At 38.3% G+C, this 25,105-nt stretch overlaps 2 protein-coding genes across 3 annotated transcripts in view; both read right to left on the bottom strand.

Annotated features, from left to right (window-relative positions):
- Nucleotides 1-1,082: 1,082 nt before the first annotated feature.
- Nucleotides 1,083-25,105, bottom strand: part of LOC140922676 (uncharacterized) — a 65,065-nt gene continuing 41,042 nt past the window's right edge. For both annotated transcript variants that reach the window (XM_073372669.1, XM_073372670.1), the window contains 4 exons: nt 6,141-6,223; nt 5,087-5,162; nt 4,927-4,950; nt 1,083-3,800 (listed from right to left, as the gene is read on the bottom strand). In XM_073372669.1, the coding sequence (XP_073228770.1) occupies nt 3,727-3,800; nt 4,927-4,950; nt 5,087-5,162; nt 6,141-6,223 (257 nt within the window). In that variant the 3' untranslated portion in view covers nt 1,083-3,726. The remainder of the gene's footprint in view (nt 3,801-4,926; nt 4,951-5,086; nt 5,163-6,140; nt 6,224-25,105) is intronic.
- On the bottom strand, nt 15,587-17,152 carry LOC140923439 (melanocortin receptor 5-like). Its single transcript, XM_073373533.1, has one exon. The coding sequence runs from the start codon at nt 16,751-16,753 to the stop codon at nt 15,839-15,841; it is 915 nt and encodes a 304-aa protein (XP_073229634.1). The 5' UTR covers nt 16,754-17,152; the 3' UTR covers nt 15,587-15,838.

The raw sequence follows: 25,105 nt of genomic DNA, 5'->3' as shown, positions 1-25,105 counted from the left end.
GTTTCTCTACGGGACACTTTTTGCGGGCCGCGGAAAAAATTTTCACACAACAAAGTATAAAGGATGTGCTTTAAGACCATACTAGTTTTGGCCTCAAATTCTATGTACCAGTGGGCTTTTCTTGGGGTAGAAGTAAGCGAAAATTAGCCTAGTCGCTCAAGCGCTTCAAGTGGGGTAACTAAAACGGCCAGAAACAAGACTATTTTGACAGCTTTTCAAAAGTAATCTAGTGTTTTAGAAAGAGTAAGTGAAGTGCTATGAAATGTCAAAAGTACATTGCTAGATGTTATCACGTTTACGAGCACGAGCGAAACGAAAATGCATCTTTTTTGTCAATTTTCAAAGGCGGCGGGAGGCCAAAATGGCGATTTTCAAACTTTCCTCGATTTTGATAAAACTCGAGCGCTTTGGGATCTTTTAATTGTATTTTCGAAAATAACTCACTAAAGGCTTTGTTTGGGCAAAATATGAAGAAAGTGAAAATTTCGAAACTGTCGCCGGATTCTCGATATTTACAGGAACTGGCTCTTAAGCAAAGACATAGGACTTCGGACTCCAGGGGGAATCCCTGGACTATATAGGCATACGGTTTTGCACTCCAGGGGGATCCCTGTAATGGGTAAGGCCCCCTCCCCCCGATGCTAAAAGTATAAAAAGAGGAAGAGATCTTACAAATGTGGTACTGAGCCACAAAGCATGAAACACCTACTAAGGCGCCCTCAATTATACAACAACAATGCACCATTTTAGACACTGCAGAGTACAACAAAGCCGCAAGGAAATGCACCAAGCTTTTGCTCACCTAAATAAAATGGCGTAAAGTTTCCGAGTTTCCCCGGGCCTCTGTATCAGAGCGAGGTTAAGCGCCCAGTCTTTGATATGGAAATAACTTTTCATGCTCATGCAAATAAAACTCGTTTTCATAAGAAAGGTCGTGCACTTGGCCTCACTTTGAAAGTGAGGGTTTTTGGAACTCGGTGGCCTATTATATGAGGCTTTAAAAAGAAATATACCTCACTACAGTCTCCCCCAGGCCAAAGATTTAAGACACCTTGTTATTCAAATAAAAGAAGTCTCTCACATCACTGTAGACAAAACAATCTGAACATGATTCATTTTATTTCTTTTAATATAAAAGAGCTTAATATCTTACTAATTCTATAAGAGACTTTACTTTTCCAAATTCTACCTCAAGTTAATACACTCAAATTCTTGACAACAAAGTTGTTAAACTGTCGTATAAAACGTTCGATAAGCATAATCCATGTTTGTAACAATACCGTAAAAACTCTATTAGGCTCATGACAACGACATTTTGTATAAAAAACCAACACTGATTATTTACTTGAGAAACATCCAAAATTTAATGTTGTTAGTTACTGGAAAAAATAATATGAAGAAGAAAACAATTGGTGAAGGGATTTCATTTGAATGGTTATACTGAAGGGTCTCATCCACAACCTCAAAAGTTAGAACTATATACTAAATTCATATCACCGTGTGAAAGTACCCCTGCGAAGATTTCAATCGGGTCAAACGTTTGGAGTTTGGAAGCAAAGAAAATTTTGGACCCCATAGAAGGGGATACTTCAATAGAGATCGAGAGACCGTGTAGTATACACGCTATGCGCAGAAAAACGTCCTAAAGTATGCACAATGCTCATAACAGTTATCACAATTGGCCTTTAAAAACAAAGGACACAAAACAAATATTCCGTCCAAAATGAAGCAAAAACCAATAACCCACCCCTCCTTATTGACATGAGACGTTTAAAGACACAGACAGAGAGGGCGCTCATGCTTTCGTAGCAAGGGACGTAGTTTAGAAGGGATCTTCGCAAAAGTACTGTTAAGCACCTGGTGATTTGTTTGATGCACTTGAAATTTTAATTTAAAAATAGCTTCAGTTCCAGGCCTTCAGATTGTGGAGACGGCGCAAACAGAAGTGAGCAGGAAAACAGCGAGCTGGTAGGGTGGGGAAGGGTGGGATTTTTCCCGCTCTCTGACTTCACACCGCCCTCCACCATCTGGACGCCTGAGACAGGCTAGAAATCAAATTGCATTTCCTATCATTTTCCCTCAAATTGATACATTAATGATAAATTACAGCTGACATAATCGCCTAAAATTTGATCGCGCGTGTTCATATGTTCATGTAGCTCCACTTGCATGCAATTGAATGGTTATTTACACAAATCAACTTTTTTTTCACTTGAAATTCTATAAGTTAGGGCCTGTTTACATAGAGGTGGGGGGCCCCAGGAAGGTGAGGTAACCCGTTTAGGTGGGGTAATCCACCTGTCCATATAGTCTCTCGTTTTAAATTGATTGCGTTTTGGTGAGGTGACCCGTCAAGGCGGGTAGTCCAGTCTGCCAGACCGGGTAACCCTCTCAGCCTGGGTCAAATTTTCCCATGTAAACGTTTCAAGGTGGGGTAAATTCGCGCAAAATTCACTTTGGCGGTGGCTGGTTTGCATCATTAAAAGTTACAACAGAACGCCACACCACTAAAGGTTGCAGTAAGAGCAGCAAGTGAGTATTAATCGCCAAAACACGTGTTTTGCCAGCACCCCTGGATGATGGGGTTCTAAGATTGCATGTATAGATGGGGTGACCCGCCACATGTTACCTCACCTATCTGGGGACCTCACCCCCTTGTAAACAGGTCCTTAATCAAGCGAATGTATGCATCTGTTTAACCTGAATTTAAAATACTATTGTTGGACGTATTCAAATTATGAACTGCTCAACATGACCCTAAATTTATAGCAATTAATTCCTATTTCCTCCATTATAATTTTTCTTGCCGTGTGTTAGTAGATAAATGAGGTAAAAAAAAAAACATAATATTGGTCATTTTACAGACCATTATGGTTCTCACAAACCACCAAATTCTGTATAAAACGGCCGGTGGTTAAGCTAGAAAAATACGAATAGTAAATTGAATTGATTTTTAAACCAAGCTATTTTATAAACCATTAAGTTGCGAAAGTAACGGTCCATATTGAAAATAACAAAAAAATCAATGACAAAAAAGAGCCATCAATCGATAAATAGATCGTTGGTCACGCCAAAGAGTTACGTAAAAGAACCAGCAAATCCAAAAATATAAAGAATTCAATCTGTTTTTGGTTTTGTTGTTGTTTTTTTCGTTTTTCTCTTTCTTTCTGAGTCAAAACCCCCGATGAATTTGCTTTCGTATGAATTATTAACATAGATTGCACACTTCTGGAACTTAACGGTTTATTAATTGGTGTTAGACACCGGTGTTAATCAGTTTTGTTTGAGCTACCGTATTTATTCGAATAAGCGCCCATCCTAAAGGCAAAAAAAGTTAATAAGCGCCCGGCCTCGAATAAGCGCCCCTCCTCCTCCTCCTCCCAATCAAACTCAAATAAGCGCTCACCCCCACCCCACCCACGTGAGTGAATAAATTCTAAAAAGAGACTTCTCCGAGGACGGAGTTTTCTTCAGAGTATTTTACAGAAACCTTGCTTTGTTACTTCTTCGCGTTTTGTTATTAGCATTTATTGTTTTGTTGCAAAATGAATAAACATACTTCACTTGCTGAAAATGGTGAAAATTTAATAAGCGCCCAGCCTCGAATAAGCGCCCACTCTCAAGGTCCAAAAATTTAATAAGCGACCAGGGCGGTTAATCGAATAAATACGGTATTTTCAAAAAACTGTTTTTCCCAAAGGTACATACAGCACAAACATTTTCTTATCATAAATTGAATTGTGGCCATTGTTTTGGACAGGCTCGAGGTCCTTTAGGACGTGATACATGTTTCTTGAATCCTGCAGAAACAAAAGAAAACTATCATGAACTCGTATGTGAAGCCATTGGGAATGTGATTGGGACTCGACTGAACTAGCCTGAGAAAGCAGCCGATATTTCGCGACGTCACCACTGGTTTCCCGCGAAATGACGTCCGAGCGACGACTGCAGAAATTCCATACGGACGTTCACAACACAGATCTTGGTAGTGCTTCTGATTGGTTAAAGCAAATTTCTCTCGCGACACGACCAATCAGAAGCAATGCCCAAATCCGGGTAATGACAAGTCACTGATATGGAATAAGCTATTTCCAAGTTCCATCAAGCCTCCATTTTAAAGCGAGGCTAAGTGCGAAGCCATTGATACGAAAATGATTTTTAATTATGATGCAAATAAAACTCATTTTCTCAACAAAGGTTTCGCACTTAGCCTCGTTTTGAAAGCGAGATTTTTGGAACACGGAAATGGCTTATTTCTGCAGTCGTTGCTCAGACGTCATTTCGCAGGAAGACCAGTAGTGGCCTCGCGAATATCGGCTGTTTCCTCAGGCTAGACTCAAACTGACTCTCTACAAATGGACTCATAACTTTTCCTAAAACAATTTTCCATCACTTTTTAAAGACACTCTCACGAATTTAGAAAGAAAAAATTCGCGTTTATGCTTTTGACAAACCTATCTATCACGTCCTTTTTCTTTTTCTTTTTCTTTTTCATGTAAATGTCATGTAAATGCCGATTATGCCCAAAATGTTTTTGGCACTATGACACACTATGCTTTTTTTCCAGAGATTTTGCCTACCTTTGCTACTTATACGCCCTCTGAATAGTCACTCCTTTAAAGATGAAACAGGCCCATCACATTTGTAGACTCAAACGTTCTTTGTGTCGTCACGTAACACAAGGAGGAGCGTTGCGTGATGACACGAACACAACTGCATAGGAGTCAGACTACCCTGCGAGCAGAGTCTCCTTCGATCTTCCTAGATGCAAAAGTTGGACACTTCTGTATTTTTTTGTTTCGTATCCAACGCAGTAGTTTTGAAGTTAAAGACAATTCTAAGACCAGTTTGTATGTAGTAAAATTGCCTAAAATTGCGTTAAACTCTACGTAACAACGTCAAGTAAGAGGCAACTATGTATCCTACCCATTTCATCCAGCCGTAAAGTCACTGAAAAGAAAGGAAATGTATATGAGTCAGCGGTACATACTCCAAACCTTGTCGGCTCCCAAACGCAAAATTCAACCACGGATTTACGCAGGACAGGATATAACCTAGGTATTTTACTCCTATCTCAAAAGTTTACCTCCGCCTCCCGAACTGTTGGATCTTGAAAATCCATGAGGCGCTGTTACATCAGACAGCCTTTTGGGTAAAGAGCTCTGCAAGACAAATACAATAAAAACCCACGGTTAAGAACAAAACAACAAGCAACAAAACTTTATTAATAAACAAATAAAATTACAAAAGTATTGCCCGCAGCTAGCAAGGCTATTCAAGGCGGGACAATACGTGCAAAATATAAGAAATAAAGGCTAAGGCTATTAACTAAGGAAAGTTTACAGTTAGTTACAAATAAATGAAATAAAAATCGTAATATGGAAGAGGACTAGATAACGGACAAAAGGAAAAAGAATTAAACAAATAAATTGTAAAAGTAGAAACAGAAACTCATAAGGGGTTGAATTCAACCCCTTATGAGTTTCTGGTAGAAACTAATAAGCAAGAATTTATTTTCCGACATTTTTGGCTAATTCAACCTTTTTAATTAAGGTGGGCGTATCGATATAACCTGGTTTTTAAGAAACTGTTAGACTAAAGTTTGCCAGTTAGGCCCCCTCTATACAACAAAATGTTTGGTCTGAAATTTGAAACAGATTCTTATTTTACCTTTTTTACAAAATCTAAAAAAACTTTTATGCACTCAGGAAAATAAGATAAGTCAACATTCAGGATCCTCTTTGGAGACATGGATGCCTTATAACTCCAACTGCAATGTAGTGGTATGCAGATTTTGTATAATGGATTAGCTGAATACCACTAAAAACTCTTGGCTGCAATGTATTCTGTCTTCAGAATATAAGAACCTATTTAAGAACATAAATTACCTTAATTTGTGCTCATTACGATTTATGTAGGAATGTGTTTTGGGTTCTTGAAAAAATACAGGTTCTTACTCTTACATTTAATGACTGAGTTGACCCAAGCCCAGATTATTATCATTTAGGGATTAATTCTGAATTTCCAATGCGCATCCCATCTTTTCCAACACGGGAACCGCTCCCCCCCCCCCCCCCCCCCCCCCAGCGTCTCAGTCAATCATAATAATTTTATTTACAACAGTGAGAGTATATCGATACCTTTGATCCTGTTTTTATCATCTTCTTGAATCGATCCAGCGTTCCTTTATTGTGTTGTTGCACACTTTCATAAGGTTCCTCGCCTGACCAAACAAACCGTGACACACATTAATCTCATGACACCTTACACCGAAACAGAGGTGAAAAACTGTCTTAACTTTATATCTAAAAAATTATACGATTGGGCGCGATGCTCTTTTACATGGACAAAACGGTCGCTTGGAAGTGAAATGAAAAAAGATATTCACTTCGGTGCGGACCAGTCACAGCGTGCGTTCATTAATTGCTTTATTATTCATTCAAAATAATTCCTAGTTTAAAAACATAGCTAAAACATGCTTACCTTCATCGATGTTAAGTTAATCTTCGATAGCGTTCGTTTAGGTTTGTCCAGCTCCGCAAATATTCTCCACATAGAGGATGTCGCCGTCCGAGTTGTCTTCTTGCTGTTTTTGCCATGTTTTTAGCTATCATTTCGCCTAGTTCCAGCTGTAGTTCTTACTCTTGAAACGAGTGAAATGTCCGCCATTTTTTTTTTCACAACCGAAACAACTCAACCTCGTCCCCAGGTCTTCTCGGTAACGTTGCCTTAACCTGTAGCGGGCTGCATTTTTGAAGTCATTTCCTCTTTAAACACAAAATTCTTCCAAATTTGGTAACTGGTTATGGTGAATTATGCGTGTGCTTTTGGCCAATCAGAATTGGGGAAGTAGCTGTGCTTTTATAACTAGATCTTGATCGTCATGAATTTTACCCTCTCTCTAGCAGTGTCAATAATTCATGGAGGTATGAAGCGTAGCTTGCTTTTTAGCTTATGGACGAAACCCTTTATCTTATAGGTCTTTGGGAACACCCAAAGACTTATTCCTCAAAATTTGCGTTCTTTGCTAAAATCCAGCTGCTATCTCTACATAACATTTTTTAAAAAAAAAAAAGACATCTGCTTTCCCATAAATTGTCATCCAGTCGCCACTTTGAGAAAGAAACTGGGTCGAGTTACCTTTCGCAGACTTCTGGGACTGTTACTAGGGGCGGGAAAATTTAGCCAATAGCTGACCGGCGCATCCTCAGTAACGGTTCCAGAAACAATTGCGGGGCGCATTTCGGGTCCGGGGGCCTGTTTCTCGAAAGTCCCGATAATTAACGGGCCCGGTAAGCTGTCTCCGTTTACATTGAAGATCGGAGTTTCAATAGTTTTGCATCTAACATGATAAAACTATCAGTTAATGAAACAAAATGGAGTAGTCTGCTTGCCAGGACTTGCGTTCTTATTCTTTATATTTCGATTTGAATATTTGATTTCGGGCCCGAAAAGTTACCGGGACTTTCGAGAAACGGGCCCCAGTTCCCTTTTCGTCTCTAACGTGGCGAATACTCCTGTAACAGATATAAAACGTTGCTATTTGTTGCAGTCAAGAGAGAGAAAGATAGTTTGCTGCAGTTTTTTCCATCTTTGTAGACGAACTCAACAACAAGTACACTCGCGAAAAGCGTGAATCACTTCCTTTTTTACATCTCTGATCCTCCAACAATAAAGTATCGGATTCACAGATGAATTCAAAAACAGGAGACAAATGAAAAATATATCCGTGATTTGCAATATAAGCAACTCGGTAGGATCGTCTATTATTCGAAACCACCATATCAGTGTCATTATAATGTAAGGAGTATAACATGCAAGGATAGCAAACTGTATCCAAGCTACGCTATACACTGTCTTCTTGTATCGTGCTATGTTCAGCGGATTTTCTCCTTGTCTTAATTGTTTTGGTTGTACAGCTCTGTGCACTTGGGTTTTTTGGTGGCGAATGGAGAAAAAAATCTTTATGTAAGAGAAGGTTGAAATGACTATAGCAAATACTAATAGGCCAAAAAATTCCCAGTACGAGGCAAGCCTCACAGTCATATCCAAAAAACCAATCTCAGCAGCGTTGCAAAAACTGGCGTTTAAAATAGCAATTACCCAAAAACAAGCTATAATGGAACGAACTCGGCATGACGTTACAACGTGTCTGTATCTTAGGCGCAGCAACAGAGCAAGAAGTCTGTCAACACTGATGGCAGCCGATGTTAAAGCTGATACCGCAAGCAACATGTCGAAGAAAAAATCCGTGATGTAATAAAGTTCTTCGATGTAGTCACCATCGCGAAAATCCCTTAAAAAAATATAAGCGTGAAGAGGTGCACATGTAAGACCAACACAAAGATCAGTGACTGCCAAACATCGAAATAACAACTTGGTTGGTGCATGGATGGACGATACTTTACAAAGTGCAAACAGGATCAGGGCGTTGCCTAAAGTTGCAGTTATGGAAAGAAAAATGAACAAAGCTGAAAAAAATATCTGTAGTCCTGTTGGTATCTGTATGATTATGAAAGTTTCGTTTGCGCTGTTTGCCATTTGTCGACAAAGCTATCGATTCAGGCCTTACTTGAAAAAGAACCGTCAAGTCGATTGAAATACAGCTGCAAAACTCTGGGGACTTTAATTGAAAAAACTACTTTCGGATTTCAATACCAGCTAATATTGAAGCTTCACAAATATACAGACAAATGTTAATTAAACTGATGCATGTCAGTGTTACGTTTCATCATTCTAATTTGTTGTGTAAAGGTAACTGGACATAAACTTAAGTTCAATAAAGTCTCGACTATGTATTACGAAATCGTCCTCTTCGTTGGTTCCAAAGCAACTTGCTGAGGGTTGCATAAAACGTCGCCATTAGACATTTATTACGTTCAATTCGCCTAATCGCAATATATCAAATATTATTGTAAGAAATGACACAATTTGGACGGAATGTTGACTTAAGCTGCTCGCAGATAAACTTATTACTGAGTATTTGGACGACGAACCAAGTATAATATGAGCGACTGTTTAAAAGAAAGTATTATTGCCTGATATGAGAACCGTTCAACAAGTTTGTTATACTTTCTTTTTATTACTCTCTTAGTTCAAGTTTCTAGCTGTCTGTGTTTTATCGACTGACTTAAAGATAAAAAATATTTTCCACCATAAAGAGCTTCTAACGCTAAGCGTTAACCTTCTTCGGAGTGAATCAGAGGATTGCGGGATGTGGGGGTTATTAATCGAGTGGTAAAAAGAAAAGTTTTTAACCGTTGCTTAAAAGTGGAAAAAGATTCAGAGTATTTGATATGATTAGGTAAACTGTTCCAGAGTTTCGGCGCATAATGTGAAAATGAGCGGTGTTTCTAAGTCACTGTATAAACAGAAGGAACTTGTAAACGCCATCAATTAGATGAGCGGTGTAAACGTGCCGGTTGATATTTGACAGGGAGTGAAGACAAATAGTAAGGAGTTAAATCATCAATATTCTAGCTGCGTGAGAATCAAGCTTTCACTGATACCATGAGGATTTAGAGTGCCGATTTGAAAGATAAAGAAACTAAACTAGACGTGATTGGAACGTCATAAATACTATTCCTACAAGAAGGAACCGAAACTTATTCATCTTTCTCGATCGATTCTACATACTAATAATCTCTTTTAGTAAACTTACATTCATGATGATCATCGAAAATTAAGCGCTATCATTGGCTAGGAGCTTCGCTTCATCCCACTATAATAACCGCGCGGTGATCATAACATTGAGGGCTAGCAGTTTTCAAAATGGCAGTCAGATTTGTTGATGTTTCGGAGTCGGAAATTGATATATTTAAAGAAAATGCAGTTCCTCAAAAAACAAAAGATGCTACAAAATTTGGAGTCAAGCTATTCAAAGGTAGGTTGAAAATATTTCTCTTTTGCAAGTAACACAATTTACTGAAAACTGGTACGTTTGTTTACATTTTTTTGCTTCAAAGTGTCGGCGACTTTTATTAACGTTTGCGAAATATTTTGTTCTACAGATTGGTTTCAACAGCCGAAAGAGTTCACAAATGAAATAGAAAACATGGGAGTCCATGAATTAATTAAATTGCTGGCAAAATTTTACGTTTCCGTGAGGAAAACTGACGGCAGCTATTATAAGAAAACCAGCTTGTTGTCGATCAGAGCCGCCCTCGACCGACATCTTAAAGCACCAAAATCTTTCAAAAAAAGTCTCTTTTTTATTTTATTTTCTTGAATAATCATGTTTACGTTTATTAAATTTAATTCACTTTTTACTGCATACACAATCAAGAAAGAGAGCAGTGGGCAAGGACAATAGAAGGGAACAAATGAGCCATATGAGCTAGTTAAAACAAAAATACTTACATACACTTGTGCAAAAGAAAGAAAAACACTTTCCAAGAAAGTAACAATTACTTATGCAGTTAACTATGGTGAGAAACGGCGATGAAAGATGTTGCGCCCAAGTACAATGTGGACGGTACGGATCATCAAAGTCCCTATTCTTATTCTCTAAGCAGTGTTTTTCGAAGCATGTCAGGTTTTAGTCCTAAGCTTCTCTGGTATCTCATTAAAAAGTCCACAATATTTTAACTGTACAGTGGTTTGCACTTGCTCGTCAATGTTTCACCAACTGTGTTAATGGAAGCTCTATGTGTCTTCAGATCGGACTCGATTTCGACGAATTCCAGAATTGACAGAGAGGATGTTGCGAACGCGATGTCGGACAGGATGCATGGAATAAGATAACTGTTCAAAGCATCCCAACCAAATGATAATAATGATGATGATGATGATGATGATGATGATGATGTTGATGATGATGATGATGATGATGATGATGATGATGTTGATGATGATGATGATGATGATGATGATGACGATGACGATGATGATGACGATGACGACGACGACGATGATGATGATGACAACGATGATGATACTGATTTGTCTTCATTGTTCAGTTATAACTTTTAACGTTGTCTACATCACATTTAAAGGCAGAAACACTTTCGAATGATCTTCTTTACCTCCATTCGCACCTCCCTGATCCTCCAACAAAAAAGGACTGGATTAAGAGATGAATTTAAAAATAGTAGGCTAATAAAAAAATCGAGTGTGACAAGTACCCCAGGCGTGTAGCTTACAATTCCATGCCACAGTAGCATAGCCAATACAGTGTAAGGACCATAACAAGCCAGTAATGCCAAGTGACCCCAAACTGTTCTAGTCACTGTCTTCTTATATCGTGCTAAGTTCAGTGGATTTCTTCCCTCTCCCGGTTGTACATGTTCTTGCACTTGACCGTGCCGACGACGGAGAGTGAAGAAAATCTTTAGGTAAGAAAGCGTTGATATCATAACAGAAAGTATTACTAAACCAAAGGATGTCCAGAAAAGGCCAACATTAGCGTTCATATCAAAGAAAAATTTAACTCTTACGAAGAACAAAGTACCGTTCAATACAGCAATAAACCAAAAACAGGCTATGATCGCACGAACTCGGAATAAAGTAACAACGTGTCTGTACCTCGGTCCCAGCAAAAGAGCCGACAGTCTGTCCACGCTGATGGCGGCAGATGTTAGGAATGATACTTCAAACAACAGGATAAAAAGAGAAAATTCATTGTGCAAATGCGCGAACTTAAAGTCCAGAACGCTATGATGATGAAGTAAGTGGATAGCGAAGAGCGGTTGGCAAATAAGGCCAATAAAGAAATCGGTGATGTTTAAACACTGAACTAACGATTTCGTTGGCGGGTGGATGGAAGACACTTTACGAAGAGCAACCAGGATAAGAGCATTGCCCAGAGTTGCACAGAAGGAGAGAAAAATATTCAAGACAGCAAGAAATAGGTTTATCTGCTGCTGCATTCGTGCCGTTTGCCACTGGCGGAGTTCTTGAAGTCACCTATTTAGTTCTTTCCGGGAAAAGGAACATCGACTTAAGTAAAGATCGCCTTCTTCTGCAGCAAAAGAACTGAACTTTACCCGACCAAAACAACGTTTGGAGGTCTCTGCTAGTTACATTGTCAATATAAATCTACACAGACAGACAGGCCAGTTAAAATAAATAAAAGTCAAAGACGTGTGGGCAACATTAGGGCACACCTGTTACGAATATAATTCTTATACCATTTAAGATGAGTATATCTTGCTTTATTAAAAACTGAATCATTTGATAATGCAATTCTAGAGCTCTTATTGGTTTAGCCATCCTGGTATATGAGCCATTATACCGTGCTCTCTAAATATGGTAATTGTACGCGTCTGCCCAAAATTAAAAACAAGCTGAAAATCGGTTGTTTTTATAAATAAAGTCGGGAAGAATTCTCGATATTTTGTGTGCGTTAGTGGTCATGCTTCAGCAAAGATTAGCCCTGTTAGTGTTAAGGTATACGTATAGGTATAGGTAAATCATTAATATTCACATACCTTCCTGCATAATAATTCGGTATAGGTATCGGTATACACGTATAGGTATAGGTACATCATTTATATTCACATTCCTTCCCGCATACTAATTCAGTATAGGTTTACTAATGAGCGTCTCCCTTATTCAATAGAAACAATAGGCTTGCCCGGTAAGTAACTTGAGCCGGTTTGAACGTCTATTAAAATGCAAAAATAGGAATAAGAGAAGCGATCACCTAGCAATGCGAGGTGAAGTGGAGCTGAAAACTCTCTATTTCAATTTTGTCTGACGTTTTCTCCGTTCTATCTCGAGGAAATGAAAAACTATTAAAGTCTTGTCATTTCACGCACCGTTGATCAGTTAATTATGCGAGTTCGCAAGCCCAAAGTTGAATACAAATTAGCTCTACAGGAAAAACCCAAGGGAGCACCTTGACGTATTAGTATATAAACAATTTTAAATAAATTAACAAGGATCAATTAAAACACGTGACTAATAATTGCTAGCAATAAAAACACAAGAGAGATACCGTTTTAAAAAAAACAATGACAAAAAGAGTCAAATTCACAGCGATTTGTAAGGAATGGAAATTAATTAATCTTCATCTTCGTTCTCCTATTAAAGAAGGGGAATAGAAATTGGTTGCCACCGTCTCCGCGTTTTTGTGTGTAACTGCTCCACAATCGTGACACCGACGAAAGCCTACTTCTACACCTTAGGTGATTTAAACTTTCAACTTCCTTCTTTTCGATGCTGCAATATTCAGCATGACACAAGAAAGAAGAGTTCTCTACCACTAAAGTAAACTTCGTAGCAGTTCGTATTCATTTTGACGAAGCTGTGTTATATGTTAAAAACGGCCAGAAGCCCATTTTCGCTTTACGAAGCCACGCACTTTTCTTTTTCCTCGGAAACACCTGGTTTTAAACGCAAATCGTCATTATCATTTATCATATTCTCATAACATTTACCTGCTAAAGATCAATAGCCCTTGTGTAAGTCAAAAAATTTTTCAAGAGATAACTTGGTCATCTAGGGACGCTCATTTAACTCTAGACATGTTCACCTACGAAATATAGCGTTATTTCTAAACGAGCACATGTCAGCTACGTTGCCAATGTTCTTAAAATGTTTACTTCTTTTTTTTTCTTTCGCAACAGAGAAATTAATTTGGCGGTTAAGGTGCAACGGGTTTATATGTTGAATATTAATTTATTTATTTTTTCACCTGCTGGGAATTGTTTACTACACTTTTCATCGTTCGTCCAAACGTACTCCAATAATTTTTATTTGCCTTACAATGTCACATCTAAATCTTATTCTTTGGTTTTAAAATTCAGGCGCTCAGTGCGTCGACGCGTCGTCTCTTTTCGTTTTCATCCGATTTCACTTCCAATAACGATAAGCTTAATAAAGCTAACTAAAATTACAAGACGATCGTTTTCAAAGCCTTTATTTGAATCAATTAACCACGCTTCAGGTTTTCGCTAACAAATAAAAAGCGAAAGGCATGTACTTCCCATTCAGGGGTTTAATAACCAACACCTCATAAGAAGAATAATTCAAACTGCGTTTCACAGTTTTAACATACAGTGTTTGTTTCTTTAAAGCAAATTAGCAAACAGCTTATTACAATTGCTTAGTTCTTCTCGAATCCCTTACATAAATAAATGCCCAAAGCTCTGTGCTGACGTTATTTTCTACCAGGGCACATATTTTTCGTACCACAACATTAAACTGAAGAGTCCTAAGGCGCTAAATAAGATATTTGTTACAATTGACTCGACTTTATATATACTTTGTACAACACTGAAGTGTCTTAAGCCGAGAGTTTTACATCTAGTCAACAGAAAGTCATTTTTTTTCTTCTGAGAAAACGCCTACATTAGCCCTGCTATTTTCGGGAAGTTTTCCTTTTAAATGTTGAAATACAATTGAAATTGTTGTTTAAAGAAAACACACAAGTGTTATAAGTGTAGTGTCTACCACTGACGACTGTTTAACCGGTCCAAACTGAATATCATGCAGTTGTATAAGGAATAAACAGGACTAATGTATCTATCAATTATGGTGAGTTATGCGTGTGCTTTTAGCCAATCAGAATCGGGGAAATATTTTGAATGAATAATAATATCATTTATTATATTCAAGCATTACTTATACTAAACTAGCAATTTGAAAGACATCAAAAAATTGCCACAGTATATTAAAGGAGGTGCGTCACGGCAGTCTGGTTTAGTACGCGTCCCTGTTCGCTCTGAAACTTGGAAAATTCCTTATGAATGACCAAAACACAGTTTGATGTCAGACAAATTTTGTCTCCCAAGTACTATATTAAAAAGTTACAAGTTTCAAAAACCACAACTGCAATCCGTTTCCCTCTTCTTTAAGTTTGTCCATCTGTTCCTCCTTATTTATACCTTCTATGTTTTATTCAATTTGGTAGCAGTTCTCACCCTTGAAATTTTGAGTAAATGTTGTGACACAGCTCATTTAAGTTTCAACTTACACTTCTGGTTCAGTAAGCTATAGTGTTCGCAATGATATACGGAAAGAGGCGTTCTGCGCCACTAAAGGTAAATGGGTTAAATGTTAAAACAACAAAACAGTTTAAAACCTCAGTGTTTTCACTATACAAAAGAACTTTCATTTTTCCTCGCTAAGTCCTTGCTTTACTGAAATGGAAATCGTTATTAACAGTTTTGGTTTTCTCATCACTGCATTCATAATTACCTGCCTAAATGTTAATTGTCTTTGTGTAAACAGAAAGTTTTTCTGAGGGAGATCTTGGCCATACGAGAGCGCTTCACTTTTGTCACTTACGGATCTGTTAACTTACCAAATACAGTATAGCATTCTTTCTAAACGAGTACTAAGCTACTTTACCAATTTTCCAAAATATCTACTTTTTTCTCTCCTCTGTAACAGAGAAATCAATCTAACAATTAAGGTGCAGGGGGTTTATAGTTACGCTAGCATACAACATACATAAACTGTGAATATTAATGTGGACTATTAAAGACAGCGGGCATTCATGATTTTCCCGGCGACTATAGACCGACTATAGCTCGTTGTAAAGGGTTTCTTCGGCCTTTTTAGCAGTTTTTAACAATGGAAAACATCTTTTCTTCCTCTATCTAAACAGGCACAAAAGAAACTTTCATATTTTGACTCAAAAAAATGGATTAACCCCTTGAAAAAAATCCGATATGGCCACACCCAAAATCGACCGCTCTTTTCGCCCTTTTTAGCCGTCTTAACATCGTCAAACATCTTTTATTACTCTATTTAGACAAAAAACGATCAAAGTATAGGGATAACTGATCCGATGAACAAAATGTGTCCTACCACTGTAGGACATAGCGGCACTGCTCGTGACAAGGCAGCTGTCTCCATTGTTCTGTTGCATCGTTTCTCACTGTAGGTTAACTCAACAGCAAAGACACTGACGAATGGTGTTTTTCACTTCCTGTCTGACATCTTTGATTCTCCAACAGTAAAGGACAGGATTCAGAGATGAATTTAAAAAGAGACAAAGGAAAAATTCACCCGCAATCATTACTTCAGTGGAATAACCTACATTTCTAAACTCCACAACAAATGACATCACGATGTAAGGACAATAACAAGCAAGCATAGCTAACTGTATCCAAGCTACGCTATACACTGTCTTCTTGTATCGTGCTATGTTCAGTACACTTCTTACTCCGCTTGACTGTTCTGGCTGAACATGATTTTGCACTTGGGCTTGTTGATGACGGAGGCTGAGAAAAATCTTCGTGTACGAAAATGTTGAGACTATTATAGAAAAAATGGCTAAAGCTCGGAAGGTCCACCACCAGGTATGAAATAGGATCGAAGCCACGCAGAACAAAGAAGCGTGTATAACAGCAATGAACCAAACACAAGCTATGAGCACACGAACTCGGCATAAAGTTACAACGTGTCTGTATCTCAGCCCCAATAAGAGAGCAAGAAGTCTGTCAACACTAATGGCAGCCAATGTTAGGATGGATACCGCCAGCAACACGCTAATGATAAACACAAATACGTAAACTAGTTCTACGATGTAGTTACCAATATCAAGAGAGATTGTAATGTACCTAACGTAAACGTAAAGTGGTTGACCAAGAAGACCAACACAAAGATCAGTAACAGCCAAACATCGAAATAACAGCTTTGTCGGTGGATGAATGGAGGATACTTTTCGCAGAGCAGCCAGGATTAGAACATTGCCCAGAGTTGCAAAGATGGAAAGAAAAATGTTCAGGGCTATAAGAAAATATATCCATACTCCGGGTGGTATCTTCGCTATTGCAGCTGCTCCATTAGTGTTGTCTGCCATTGGTTTTGAAAACCCCGATCAAGCTTTATGCAAAGGAAACGCCGATTTCAGTTAGATGGAAAGAAAAATGTTTAAGGATATGCCGAGAAATATGTGAACTCCTGGCGGCATCTTCGTAACTACAAATGTCTCATTCGTATTGCTTGCAATTGGTGTTGATAGCCCCCGATTTAGCTTTATGAAAAAGAAACGTCGATTTGAGTTAACGTTCAGTTTCTTCAGCTGTAAGGCTACAGAAGGCGGATGAACTTCCTCGGACAAAACAGATTGTGAACGAAATAGTTAATTCACTTGTGATAGATCTTGACAGAAACTGGCAAGTTAAATTAAAAAGTAGACTTAGACTCCAAATTCACGTGCTGTTGCATGAAACGTATCAGTTACTCTCATAACATTTTTTAGACATCTTTATGGAAAATAAACGTCGATTTGAGTTAACGTTAGGTTTCCTCAGCTGCATAGCTGAACAAGATGAACTTCCTCGGACAAAACAGCTTTTCAACGAAATAGCAAATTTATTCAGTTTGTTATAGACCTAGACAGAAACTGCCAAGTTAAATTTAAAAACATTTCACTCCAAATTAACCTGTCGTTGCATCAAACGTATCAATTACGCCGATTCCTAACATTTTTAAGACTGGTTAACTTTACTGCTCGCTAAAGAACTATCTACAAACATTAATAAAAAAAAAGATGTTACATGTACTTTGACGATGGATATCGTAAAATAGGGGTACACGCAAATTGGAGGTTAACAAACCACAGTGAAGGAGATATGCTGTCATTTCAACTAGAACAAATTATTGAGTAGTAGTTCGGGTTCACATGTTGACTTTGTTGCTCGCTAAAGAACTAATTGAGACACAAACGCCAGGAAACGCTTCTCAGTTAGCCGCTATGTTACAGGTGATATGAAGGGTAACAGAAAGTGGTCTAAACGTATATAGCCATATCGGCTACAGCCAAAACTATTAAGTAGATGTTGAAATTTGCTTCGCAATGGACTTCTTGTATTAGTATTTTGACAATTGCATTATTACAACTTCCTGCATAAACATCTGGATTTCCTGTGTAATAACAGTTACCAATTAATTTCTCCCTGTTTGGTAATGACTTTCTTCCTTAATGCTAACCTGTGTTTTTGTGCATGTATTTTTTATTTTCATTATTAGCATAATACGAAATGTTGTATTGGTGTCCGGTGACAACTGCAGTAAAAAATCTCATTCGTTGCCGCATTAAGGAGCTGTTCGATATAAAACGACTCATTATATCGGTGTTCAACGGTACAATACGAATCCAGCGAGAAATTAAAATGGACTCTCAAGGTGGCTCGACTGAATTTTCAGGGCAATTTCCGAAGAACTTTAGAAAGGTGTCTCCCTACATTTACCTATAAAATCTAAAACAGCAATAAACCAAAAAGGGCGGAATACAAGACTATATACACGCTATAGCGGATTGTTTTTCGTGTTATACGGTATAGTATGAACAACTGTACTGCGGATATGTAACTCTCCACTATAAGTAAAAACGTAACATCCGGTGGTTTGTTTTACTCGCCAGGACTTCACTTTTGTCGGTATCAACTAATTTTAAATAGACTGTGCACCTATCACTAAGCGGTATCTTCCTATTACCTCACTATTTACCTCTCGGGGGTGGGGGGGGGGGGATAATCAGTACAATGGCCTATACGGGGAGGCTCCCCCTGAAAGGGGTACCTCAGGTATATGATAGGGAAGGGATTTTACTGGTTGAAGTATATGAAAGTGTAGGGTAATCAGTTATTTCGCTACGTAAAAAGGCCCAAAAGGGCTCACAGATTTATTTTAAGGCTGTGAAAAAGTCGAGAAAACGTTCTGGTTTTGTGATTTATTCATATTTTAAATGCAGTGCCTTTACACTGGTTAAAAGGGATGCAAAATTCTAAATTAGTCATAAGAAAGGGGTATCATTTGTCAAAAGAAGGCGTAGGAAAGGGGTACCTTTTCCGCCAAAAATGGTATGTAAGAGGATAAGGGGTTGGACAGACCTCCGGGCGGAGCCTCCCCACATAAAACTTAATTGATCAACCCCCCCCCCCCCCCCCCCGGGTAATTACCGCAGCAGGAGTAGCTCAGGCAGTACAGTGCTTGTCTTCGAGCGGATGGTCGCGGGGTGGATCTCTGGGGCCGCACCACTATTCAGGGTCTTAGAATAATTGAGAAATGATGATATACTGAGTTTGCAAACAAGCCAGACCTCTGCTCGGATGAGTACTTAGAAATGGCGGTCCTGTCTGCAGTAGGAGACGTAAAAAAATTGTCCTCAATTAGCAGTTTCTTGCTAAATACACTGACAATTTAGAAATAAAATGTTTTGCCTTAGATATTGACGAAATTAACAGGACAGAAGCGCAGTCAATATAGACTATTGAAGAGGAGTGTTGTGAATAAAACTTTAAGAGGGTCTCAATGGGGTTAACCGATAGGCGTAAAACGGCCAAAAACTTAGTCGATAGCCGTAAAAATTAAAAAATTTTAACCGTTAGCCGTAAATAGGGTAAAAAAGAGTTAACCGTAAAAGAAATTGTTACCTAGATTTGCTACTTTTAAGGAACTTCAAGGTGCTAAACTCACTTATGGGTGCGTTTTTTTATTTCCCGGCTAGTGTGACTCCGTACGCACGTTAGGCGAAGCGCCTTTTAGGTGTTAACCAAAAACATGTAGGCTCCATTCCCGGCGCTCTCTCGGGAAACTTATTTTTTCCATAGCGAAAGTGTGGCTTCTTGCTGGGGATTAATAGTTTGTAATTTTCTGGAGGTCGTGCCTTCGAAACACTAGTGATACAACACGCAGAGATGTCATTGTTTGTAAAACGCAATCTTGGTCAAGGCATTTCGGTAGAGAAATCGCTCGGACCACGTGACCCGAAACGCATTAGCCGCGCGGAATAATGCGGCCTACGGACAAGGCAACGGCAGACAGTCGTTCCGTACAGTCCTTGGCTATCATTAAAAACACTGGACACGAGAATTTTGTTATTTGCCGTTTTCACACTAGAGCTAAAAATGGATCATCCTTCTGAGACTAGCCTGTGTACAGTCGCGCCCTCCCCACAGACACCCCTTCTCCGATTTTTTCTGAGGGCTGGAAGCGGCTGTAGACAGGCTATCTGGAACGGATAATCCCGGCTTTAAAAGTCAGGGAGATTGTTCATTCAAAATTAAAACTATTCCATTTTCAAATTAAGAAGTATTATCTATCTGTCGCCAATCATCAAACGGATAACCCGTCTCACACGAATAATCCTTCTCTAGTGTGAAAACGGCCATTTCTGTTATAATGAATGTCGCGCCCCGGCCTTGAGTTGGGCGTTTGCGTGTCTGCTTTTGGTTTTTCACAAAGATCATTTTTAAATTGACCATTGACATTTCTATGTGTAAAGTAATATTAGAAGTGGAATACTTTATAAAAAGTATGATCTATCAAATGTTAAAATTTTTCAAAAGAATAGCTTATTTCATCCCGAGATGATCCGAAGATCTTTATTTTGATTTAAAGATACAAAAAAATACGGGTTAATTAATATTTAACTTTGTGAAACAAAAGAAGTTAATTTTTAACTTTTCCGTTAACCGTAACTGAAAAAAATTAACCGATAGCCGTAAAAGAGCCAAAATTTTAGCCGATAACCGTAAAAGCCACCACCCCATTGAGACCCTCCTTTAATATAAAGCATAATTAGAGTTTGTATGGTGTTGTTAAAAACATAAGTTAGCATCGCACATTAGCAATTAAAATAGACCCTCCCTAATAATTGGCTGGAAAAAGTTTGGTCACGACTGCCAGCTAAAATATCCATCACTTAACATGCAAACTCCAACTCCGACCGATAAATTAAGATCTGTTATTAGGAGAGTTACGGTTTCCAACAGTTTAATTAAGAAGCCTCAAAGAATATGAAAGCGCACTACATTAAGTACAAATTTTCAAATCAATTTCCGTTTCCAACTCAGTACGTTTTTAAGACACTATTTGAAAAAAAAACACTCCCTTTTAAGGGACGTATTCTACATCTTAGGTGATTTAAACTTTCAACTTCCTCCTTTTCGATGCTGCGGCAATATTCAGCATGACACAAGAAAGAAGAGTTCTGTATCACTGAAGTAAACTTCGTAAAAATTCGTATTCATTTTGACGAAGCTGTTTTGTATGTTAAAACGGCCAGAAGCCCACTTTCGCTTTACGAGGCCACACACTTTTCTTTTGCCTCGGAAACACCTGGTTTCAAACGGAAATCGTCATGATCATTGATCATATTCTCATCACATTTAGCTGCTAAAAATCAATAGCCCTTGTGAAAAAAAATATTTTTCAAGAGATAACTTGGCCATCTGAGGACGCTCATTTAACTCTAGACATGTTCACTTACGAAATATAGCGTTATTTCTAAACGAGCACATGTCAGCTACGTTGCCAATGTTCTTAAAATGTTTACTTCTTTGTTTTCTTTCGCAACAGAGAAATTAATTTGGCGGTTAAGGTGCAACGGGTTTATATGTTGAATATTAATTAATTTATTTTTTCACCTGCTGGGAATTGTTTACTACACTTTTCATCGTTCGTCCAAACGTACTCCAATAATTTTTATTTGCCTTACAACGTCACATCGAAGTCTTTTTCTTTGGTTTTAAAATTCAGGCGCTCAGTGCGTCGACGAGTCATCTCTTTGCATTTTCATCCGATTTCACCTCCAATAACGATAAGCTTAATTAATAACGCTAACTTAGGGCCTGTTTACATGGAGTGGGAGACCCCGGTCTAGTGGAGTAGGTTTCTTTTGTTTTGTGTCCCCCAGAGCGTGAAAACAAAAGAAACCAACCCCACTAGACCGGGGTCCCCCACTCCATGTAAACAGGCCCTAAAATTGCAAGACGATCGTTTTCAAAGCTTTCATTTGAATCAATTAACCACGCGTCAGGTATTCGCTAACAAATAAAAAGTGAAAGGCATGTACTTCCCATTCAGGGGTTTAATAACCAACACCTCATAAGAGGAACAATTCAAACTGCTTTTTACAGTTTTAACATACAGTGTTTGTTTCTTTAAAGCAAATTAGCGAACAGCTTATTACAATTGCTTAGTTCTTCTCGAATCCCTTAAATAAATCTATGCCCAAAGCTCTGTGCTTACGTTATTTTCTACCAGGGCACATATTTTTTGTACCACAACATGAAGCTGAAGAGTCCTAGAGCGCTAAATGAGATATTTGTGCCAATTGACTCGACTTCCTATATGCTCTGTACAACACTAAAGTGTCTTAAGCCGAGAGTTTTACATCTAGTCAACAGAAGGTCATTTTTTTTTTTTTCTTCTGAGAAAACGCCTACATTAGCCCTGCTATTTTCGGGAAGTTTTCCTTTTTAATGTTGAAATACAATTGAAATTGTTGTTTAAAGAAAACACAGAAGTGTTATAGGTGTAGTGTCTACCACTGACGACTGTTTGACCGGTCCAAACTGAATATCATGCAGTTGTAAAAGGAATAAACAGGACTAATGTATCTATCAATTATGGTGAGTTATGCGTGTGCTTTTAGCCAATCAGAATCGGGGAAATATTTTGAATGAATAATAATATCATTTATTATATTCAAGCATTGCTTATACTAAACTAGCAATTTGAAAGACATCAAAAAATTGCCACAGTATATTAAAGGGGGTGCGTCACGGCAGTCTGGTTTAGTACGCGTCCCTGTTCGCTCTGAAACTTGGAAAATTCCTTATGAATGACCAAAACACAGTTTGATGTCAGACAAATTTTGTCTCCCAAGTACTATATTAAAAAGTTACAAGTTTCAAAAACCACAATTGCAATCCGTTTCCCTCTTCTTTAAGTTTGTCCATCTGTTCCTCCTTATTTATACCTTCTATGTTTTATTCAATTTGGTAGCAGTTCTCACCCTTGAAATTTTGAGTAAATGTTGTGACACAGCTCATTTAAGTTTCAACTTACACTTCTGGTTCAGTAAGATATAGTGTTCGCAATGATATACGGAAAGAGGTGTTCTGCGCCACTAAAGGTAAATGGGTTAAATGTTAAAACAACAAAACAGTTTAAAACCTCAGTGTTTTCACTATACAAAAGAACTTTCATTTTTCCTCGCTAAGTCCTTGCTTAACTGAAATGGAAATCGTTATTAACAGTTTTGGTTTTCTCATCACTGCATTCATAATTACCTGCCTAAATGTTAATTGTCTTTGTGTAAACAGAAAGTTTTTCTGAGGGAGATCTTGGCCATACGAGAGCGCTTCACTTTTGTCACTTACGGATCTGTTAACTTACCAAATACAGTATAGCATTCTTTCTAAACGAGTACTAAGCTACTTTACCAATTTTCCAAAATATCTACTTTTTTCTCTCCTCTGTAACAGAGAAATCAATCTAACAATTAAGGTGCAGGGGGTTTATAGTTACGCTAGCATACAACATACATAAACTGTGAATATTAATGTGGACTATTAAAGACAGCGGGCATTCATGATTTTCCCGGCGACTATAGACCGACTATAGCTCGTTGTAAAGGGTTTCTTCGGCCTTTTTAGCAGTTTTTAACAATGGAAAACATCTTTTCTTCCTCTATCTAAACAGGCACAAAAGAAACTTTCATATTTTGACTCAAAAAAATGGATTAACCCCTTGAAAAAAATCCGATATGGCCACACCCAAAATCGACCGCTCTTTTTAGCCGTCTTAACATCGTCAAACATCTTTTATTACTCTATTTAGACAAAAAACGATCAAAGTATAGGGATAACTGATCCGATGAACAAAATGTGTCCTACCACTGTAGGACATAGCGGCACTGCTCGTGACAAGGCAGCTGTCTCCATTGTTCTGTTGCATCGTTTCTCACTGTAGGTTAACTCAACAGCAAAGACACTGACGAATGGTGTTTTTCACTTCCTGTCTGACATCTTTGATTCTCCAACAGTAAAGGACAGGATTCAGAGATGAATTTAAAAAGAGACAAAGGAAAAATTCACCCGCAATCATTACTTCAGTGGAATAACCTACATTTCTAAACTCCACAACAAATGACATCACGATGTAAGGACAATAACAAGCAAGCATAGCAAACTGTATCCAAGCTACGCTATACACTGTCTTCTTGTATCGTGCTATGTTCAGTACACTTCTTACTCCGCTTGACTGTTCTGGCTGAACATGATTTTGCACTTGGGCTTGTTGATGACGGAGGCTGAGAAAAATCTTCGTGTACGAAAATGTTGAGACTATTATAGAAAAAATGGCTAAAGCTCGGAAGGTCCACCACCAGGTATGAAATAGGATCGAAGCCACGCAGAACAAAGAAGCGTGTATAACAGCAATGAACCAAACACAAGCTATGAGCACACGAACTCGACATAAAGTTACAACGTGTCTGTATCTCAGCCCCAATAAGAGAGCGAGAAGTCTGTCAACACTAATGGCAGCCAATGTTAGGATGGATACCGCAACCAACACGTTAATGATAAACACAAATACGTAAACTAGTTCTACGATGTAGTTACCAATATCAAGAGAGATTGTAATGTACCTAACGTAAACGTAAAGTGGTTCACCAAGAAGACCAACACAAAGATCAGTAACAGCCAAACATCGAAATCACAGCTTCGTCGGTGGACGAATGGAGGGTACTTTTCGCAGAGCAGCCAGGATTAGAACATTGCCCAGAGTTGCAAAGATGGAAAGAAAAATGTTCAGGGCTGTAAGAAAATATATCCATACTCCGGGTGGTATCTTCGCTATTGCAGATGCTGCATTAGTGTTGTCTGCCATTAGTTTTGAAAACCCCGATCAAGCTTTATGCAAAGGAAACGCCGATTTCAGTTAGATGGAAAGAAAAATGTTTAAGGATATGCCGAGAAATATGTGAACTCCGGGCGGCATCTTCGTAACTACAAATGTCTCATTCGTATTGCTTGCAATTGGTGTTGAAAGCCCCCGATTTAGCTTTATGAAAAAGAAACGTCGATTTGAGTTAACGTTCAGTTTCTTCAGCTGTAAGGCTACAGAAGGCGGATGAACTTCCTCGGACAAAACAGATTGTGAACGAAATAGTTAATTCACTTGTGATAGATCTTGACAGAAACTGGAAAGTTAAATTAAAAAGTAGACTTAGACTCCAAATTCACGTGCTGTTGCATGAAACGTATCAGTTACTCCCATAACATTTTTTAGACATCTTTATGGAAAATAAACGTCGATTTGAGTTAACGTTAGGTTTCTGCAGCTGCATAGCTGAACAAGATGAACTTCCTCGGACAAAGCAGCTTTTCAACGAAATAGCAAATTTATTCAGTTT

Source organism: Porites lutea, chromosome 13 (assembly GCF_958299795.1).
Source record: "Porites lutea chromosome 13, jaPorLute2.1, whole genome shotgun sequence".
NCBI lineage: Eukaryota > Metazoa > Cnidaria > Anthozoa > Scleractinia > Poritidae > Porites > Porites lutea.
This window is presented reverse-complemented; position numbering and strand designations above follow the sequence as displayed.